The sequence below is a fragment of the Tinamus guttatus genome, unplaced genomic scaffold (genome assembly GCF_059628265.1).
Source record: "Tinamus guttatus ecotype Peru unplaced genomic scaffold, ASM5962826v1 Tinamus_guttatus_pri_ptg000010l, whole genome shotgun sequence".
NCBI lineage: Eukaryota > Metazoa > Chordata > Aves > Tinamiformes > Tinamidae > Tinamus > Tinamus guttatus.
The window spans coordinates 1,688,643-1,695,541 of record NW_028288544.1 but is presented as its reverse complement, the minus strand read 5'-3'; the positions used below and the strand labels follow the sequence as shown (position 1 = coordinate 1,695,541).

Sequence of the window (6,899 nt, the reverse complement as noted above, 5' to 3'; positions counted from 1 at the left end):
TTATAAAATCTTGAGTTCAGAAAATATATCTCTTGGATCACTGCAAATCCTCTGACATACGCAAGATGTTACCCACATCATCTTCCACTTGAAGGAGCCTTCATTGGGACACTCAAACTGCACAGTGATCATTTTGGACTTACTAGGTATGCAACATTTCTTGTCCAAACATACTCCACAGAAAGTTAGTTTGTAACTTTGTGTGGTTGAACATCCGGAAAAGATTAGTTTTTCGGCTGTAGGAAGCTGGAATGTCGGCTGACATGTTTTTCCTTTTGGAATCTTTAATGTGAAAACAAAGAAAAGCCTGAGGTTTTTACAGATGGAAAACAGAACATGTCAAAAAATGCAAACTTTACATAAAAGCCTCTGGAAAACTACCCCTTCTGGAAGCTGTCTTATTTTTCTATAACAGCCAACAAATAGAAAATCTTTCCTGAGTAACTGAGCATCAGGACAGCACCAGAACTCCTTTTATTTTGAGATAATATATTGTTTTGCTTGAAAATACATTTTTGTAGCTTACAATTGAAAACTTAAGCTTTTATTTCAGAAAGGTTTGTACAAAAGAGAGAAGAGTCATTTTATATAACTCTTTAAAAAGAAGTCATATTGGTAAATATTACTAAAACATCAATTTTTCCATTACCTCCAATATTTCCATTTTATAGTAGGAAGTTATTGCATATTAGAAAGTACCTTTATCGTCTTCAGTATATTAGTCTGGCAAGGCTGAATGAAGCATAATCTCTTTTCTTTTCTCATTTCACATTTGCTGTTTTCATTGGTCACTCTACTGGATATGCCTATGCCGCAGGTCCGGGAACAGGCTGTCCAAGGAGTTGCCTGTACTAGACACTTCTTCTTCAAAACTAGTGGTAAGTTTCTGTAAGCTAAGACAGCAACATACAATTTTTGCAGTGAAACAGGCCTAAAAAGATTAATTGAAAATGAAAGGGTAAGCATTTGATTTCTGTTCATCAGGATGCTTTTGCAGGTAAATCTAAGGGTGAGGCAAAAGCAAAGTTGTACAAGAGTTTTGCCACTGAGTTTCCATGGCAGTAAGCAAACTAAAATTTAGCCTGTCACATATCTGTAACAAATGAAGTGAAGCTAAATAACTGTTTATACGTAGCACATTTTTTAAAAAATGTATGATCTAGGTACATTCCTATTTATATATATATTTTTTAGGTAATTAGAATGCATAAAGAAAGCAGGAAAACAAAGCGAGAGCAGTAAAATGAAACAAAAATTAACAATTGTTGTCCACACTAGCAAAAGAAAGGCAACTTTCAAAATAAGTATTAGTCCATTGAAACATTCATGCCAGTCATGCACAGATTTAAACTAATTTACTTTTGTACTCCGAATGTGAAGGGGGAAGGTCCCATTTTGAAACAGTATTTCAAGGTGCTTTTCTTTGAAGGGAATAGGGTGAAAATTAAGCTTATACTTCAAAATATTATGGGGTGTCAGGAGACTGCACATATCCAGTTCCTCATTTTTCAGATTGTCTGCTCTTTTCAAACACGTCCATCGGCACAGACCTTCTACATTGTGTTTATGTATGCTCTGTGTGTTTATATCAGTTGATGTATGTGCTATGCAGCCCCGTTTCCCCATGTAAATACACACGCACGGGGGAAGGAGGCAGCACAAGGGTAGGCAGCTGGGGCAGGGAAGGGCAGTGGTGCTTTTGCAGAGTCACCAAGGCTGCTACAGTGTTAGTTGAAGAGCAAGAATAAGGTTAAAGGGAATGAGCTGATCCTAGCAGTACTGTGCAGGTAGACTGCTCTAGGTAGTCTAGGTAGGAGCTCTATCCTTTAGATCAGACTGAATAGAAAAGAAACTGAATGGACCTTTTTCCTTTCAGTGGCCAGAAACTTTTTGAACAATCAAGGGAAACTATTACAGCAATCTTCATATTTTGCTTTCTGCTGAAAGAAGAGGCAATCGTAACAATTTTGATATGTGATAACCAGGGCTTCCTAGCACTGAAGTAAGCAAGCTCCTAATTTGCAAAATGGTTGCACAGCAGTAACCCTGATTGGTCTTTTCTTGTGAGTAGTGAAAGTCTGCAGAAATATGGATTGAAGACTGCTTTAGCCAATTCAGTCACAACAAAGCCAAAAGGCTTTTTGTTTTTCATAACCATCAGGTTTGGAGAAAAGAGTCTGTGAGATAAGAGAATGGAAGGGTCACCCTGGCAGTGGCCTTGAGGGATGTCAGCCTGGCTGCTGGAGAAGAGAGAGGAACAAGTGGATGATCAAGTGCCGTCTCCTACCCTTCTGGGGCACTAAATTGCATGAGTCTCAGCTAGAGGAAGGTTTAGCAGTTCATTCAGGCACACCTGACATGAGTCTGTAACTTGTTGATTGAAGTTGCTTGTGCTGTCCAGGACCACAGTTGGATTGTCCAAGCTTCTTCCTGCCCTTGACCCTGGTGCAGGGGCTTGCTGCTAATTTCGGTATGAATGCAGGTGTACATCCAATTGCACCACTGACACACAGGCACTTATAAAGAGGGTTAGGTTGGAAGGTCTGTCCATTAAGATAATAAACTCCATTGAGCTCACATCCTACAGCTACAAGATCTGCAAATGGTAAACAACAGTTACTAACACATTATGAGCAAGTGGCTTCTGCTTGCCAAGTGCTAAAATATGATGATCCCTTACTGAATTTTCTACTTTTGCAGCTTCAAGTTCATAGTAGTTGAAGCCCTTCGTTTTTATCTGTGCCCAGTGATATCTACAGCTGCTTAACCTTAAATCAGTCATAAACATATCTGCAAAGAATAGTTATGCGGAGTGAATAAATTTCACTGCTGCAGAAGCAGGTAAGTTTAAGACAGTTCCTACAGTAGTGAGCAATACTTCTCTGAGCAATACGGTATGTAGAAAGCAGAGTTGTGCAGCACCTGCAAGGGTTTTTCCTTCAAAACCATTCACTTGTGTGGTCCCACCCTCCTGGATTTCAAAAGGAGAGTGGTAAAGAGCAACTTACATGCACACACGCCTGTTTCATACCTAGGCTTGTCTTCGGAGTAGTCACAGTAGAGGCCTTTGTGGGGGTCACACACAGCCGCTTCGTTGCAGGTCTCTCCGGACTGCCTGGCACAGACCTTGCAGCAGCCACAACCATCTTTTACCAAACTTATCCCCGGGGCGCAGGTTGGCACGAGCGGGCAGCTGCATGGCCAGTGACAAAACTCCTTTCGCTGGGGGATTTCACTTGTTTCTGAAGGTTTTGTTCCAGACTTCCCTCCTTGCAGACTGTGGGCTCGTGCCCTGCAGAAAAACTTACGTACAGTGGGGTTTGTGAGAGCTGCATACATTATGCGTAGCTCATATGCCATAAAGCAAATTGGGGGGGAAGAAAGTTTGAACTTTAATGAAGCAACTAAGATTTTTTGTAAGCTCGAAAGATCCACAAAGTGAAGATATTGCAAGGTCTAAGTAGGAGACTGACTTGATCAGTAACTTTAATACATCAACATTTCAATCAACAATGAGTTCGATCAGCTGTTATTTGAAAAACATTTCACTGGCTCTTTCTATAGAACAAAACATATAGCAGAGATCAAGACTTTACAACATTTTAGAAAAATATTTTAAAATAGTTGGTGGATTTATTTTAGCTCTTCTTTCCTGGAAACCTTCTCTCAAGTTAATTAGCTTTGCGCTGCTCCTGCTATTTGATAGCCAAACAGTCCTTTGTGCCGCTTTTCATGGCAAAAGCCTTTTAAAATAACTCATTTGAGTGTTATTTTGCCTCAAAAATCTGTGTAGCTTTTTGGGAGGGATTATTGTATTGCTTACCAATTGTCTTTTGCTAGCTGCAAAAAAAAAAAATGAATCCTGCAGATAGTAAGGGATGCTAGTAGTTGTGTTGAGCTTAATAGGTCAGTTCCTGGGATATACATATGTATATGCATGAGCAAGTATTCTTTGAATTCAGGATTTACAGGGTGGGGGAAAGGTGTCTCAAAAATTGATTCGTATCAGCAGTAGAAAGATAACATGTAGCCTGAATTCACCGCTTCCCCATTGTTTCAAACATCTTTTTTTTTTTTTTTGTAAGGAGGAATTCCTTAGTATTTCTTGATTTTTTTTTTATTTTTTTTTTTAAGATTGGTGAGACAACTCCACCCAAAAAAGTGAGAGGGAAAGACAAGATGTAGTCCCTTAGCAGATGCCATTATCACCATCTAACTTGCATTCTCCATCTAGCTTACATTTCTTGGGGGTGTACAAAGCCCAAACTATCAGTTTCTCTCTGCAAGTCTCTGCTGTTTTTAAAAACAGCCTCTCACAGAGACAACAGGAAAAAGTTAGGGGACAAAAACTTTTTTGTTCCTTTCAAGTCAAGCAAACTGGAGGTGTCTGCAGAATTCAGTATTTCGTGTCATATCATATGAAAGCTGTTGCAGCATAATTGAGCTGCCTCATTGCAGACTGCAAATGACTTTCTAGAAGATTTTTTCCTACCTTTCCTTTTTTATGGTCATTTACAGCTATACAACAACACCTTAAAACACCACTAATTATGAAGCTCCAAAGTTGTAGTTCGTAAGTTCCTTTGACTGAATGTTTTTAAGGTACCCCTTCATTCACAAAAGCAAGTCATGTAATAACTAAATACCAGGCCATGTCTTGTTGTATTCCGTACAGTCCTCAAAATAGTTTCCTAAGTGTATTTCTGTTATTCATTAATAATTTATCATTGGTATCTATTAATATTATAAATGATAAGATGATTTCCACTATAGTAGATGATTTCCTCTAACCCGTTCTACCTGAATGCAGTAATATAGGAATTGCCAACTTACATATACTTGAGTGTACTTCTAAGCAGCTACACTCTTCATATAGACCATAATGTTAGTGTGATGAACACATGCACTGAGTGTAAAGCTTCTTAAAGACTTGTTCTGGAAACAGGATATGTGAAAAACAGGTGTTAAATGCATTTAGTAGCAATCAAGACTAGTTGCTTTAGGAAACTCACTCTCTAACTGCTCAATCTCTCTTCTTTTTTTAACCAGACTAATATTATTGTTACAGATTTGGCAATGTGTCAGCTATAGGAGGCTATGGGGCTTAAAGCAGGCATCTTATTTCAAAATGGAAGTTTGTAGCAGGAAGTAATACATGTGTTTTGACCAGTAAGTTTCATTAGTATTGTGAGTTAAAACATGCTTTAAACATAAAGAAACTACAAAGTTTCCCAGGAAGAAAAATACAGTCAGAGAATTATCTGAAAATTTTAAATGTGAAATAATCGAATAACTCGGTCTACCTAAAAATTTTTCAAAAATCTGTTAAGGTATGGTAAAGATTTAAAGTTTGCATATAAAGCTTACAGGTTGAATATTTTCTAATTCTTGCTTCCCAAAGTTTTTATACCAAAGCTATCCACATCACACAAGCCACTGCATACTTTTCCTGATCCTATGGGCAGATTAGAAAATGAGACCATTGTGTAGCAGACTTTCATGCGTTGTTTGTTTGTTTTCTTGCATTTTTGTGATTGAGCAAGGTCTGTATGGCAGAAATAAATAGCAAAAGTAGGCAGTGTATTATTATTTACATTTAGTTATCTTGTCTGGCTTTAAATATCCAAAATAAAGCTATCAGAACTAGATTGCTATTTGAAAATTCTCCACTTGAGAGTCGCCTCTAGTAGATGAATACTACTTTGTGTTTTATAACATATATTTTAAAAAGAAGAAAATTATTTAAATTATTAAGAAAAAAAATAAAATTGGCCTTTGACACGGAAATACATTCAGCAAAAGCTGCCCCTTAAAACTGGTGCAAAAGAGACAAACCAATACAGACCCCAGAGCTTTCTCCTCAGCAAATCTAACCTCAAGTCAGATTAGTGTGTATATTATATTTACATATATGGAATATGAGCAGGGACGAGATGGTTACTTTCTTACACTGCATCAGGCAATCATTGGTGCTTAAATTTAAAACAAACAAACAAAAAAGCAAGGCTGCTGACCTTTTTAAGATCTTTTAACACTTTTTTTCACAGAATTGTATCAATACACAGATTAAAGAGAAAAAACAAATCAAGACTGATGCAGGAAATAAACTGCAAATGAAAATTACTCAATACTTCTTATTCTTTATGAAGAATTTGCTTCCCTGATTTTTTTTTGATCATTAAGCAAATAACCTTAAACCTGGGGAGGGTGAAGAAGGAAGAAATATTTTTTTCTTCTTCTTCTTTTTAATGAACTTACCTGTTGCGTACAAGGGATGATGAAGATAGTGGGGAAGAGGAGCCACCGCATGTTCCTGCACATTCAGAAGTGAAACTGAGAGATAGGGAACAGGCTGCGCTGTGTCAGGGTAAGCACTGAACACAAAGCTCTCCTCTGTCTCCCTTGCCAACCCGACTTTCCTCAGCACATGCACGAACACATACACACATTCACTCTTGAAATTCTCCACTTTTTACAGAACCAGCTTCACACTGACATTTTCAAGTGATCTTCTTTTCTCTGTCCTGCCCTGGAATATGGGTTTTCACACCCTGCTCAGTCCCGTCCAGCTGCTTCTTCCAAACTTAATAGAGGTCGGGGAGAGGGAGCGTCTGATTTCTTAAAATTTTGCCGCTGAAAATGTGCTGTTATTTTTAACTCGTATTCAAGTCCATATAGTAGGAATTTCTGAAATCTGAAGGGCAGAGCCCCAAATACAAGTATTTCTGCTGCAGAGAAGGCATTTTTTCTTAAATTTTAATGCGTCATGGCAGGATGATAAGAATTAACACCTTTGTTACATATTCTCCCAATGGGGAAAGAGAGAAGTGCTTTATTGTAATGATAATGCCTATTTTGCCCCGTTTCTTTCCATGGGGAGATAAGCTCCCATGTTTCTT

The 6,899-nt window shown here is 38.0% G+C and overlaps 1 protein-coding gene across 2 annotated transcripts; it reads right to left on the bottom strand.

The window, feature by feature from the left end:
* Positions 1-6,439, bottom strand: CCN6 (cellular communication network factor 6). Of its 2 annotated transcripts, none has more exons than XM_088522058.1 (5): positions 6,255-6,439; positions 3,009-3,284; positions 2,354-2,596; positions 700-893; positions 1-282 (listed from the first exon to the last, which is right to left on the bottom strand). In XM_088522058.1, the coding sequence occupies exons 1-5, from the start codon at positions 6,319-6,321 to the stop codon at positions 1-3; spliced, it is 1,062 nt and encodes a 353-aa protein (XP_088378184.1). In that variant the 5' UTR covers positions 6,322-6,439. The 2 variants fall into 2 exon arrangements, with proteins under 2 accessions (XP_088378184.1, XP_010215112.2); XM_010216810.2 differs by having other exon boundaries at positions 3,009-3,303; positions 6,259-6,439.
* Positions 6,440-6,899: the final 460 nt, after the last annotated feature.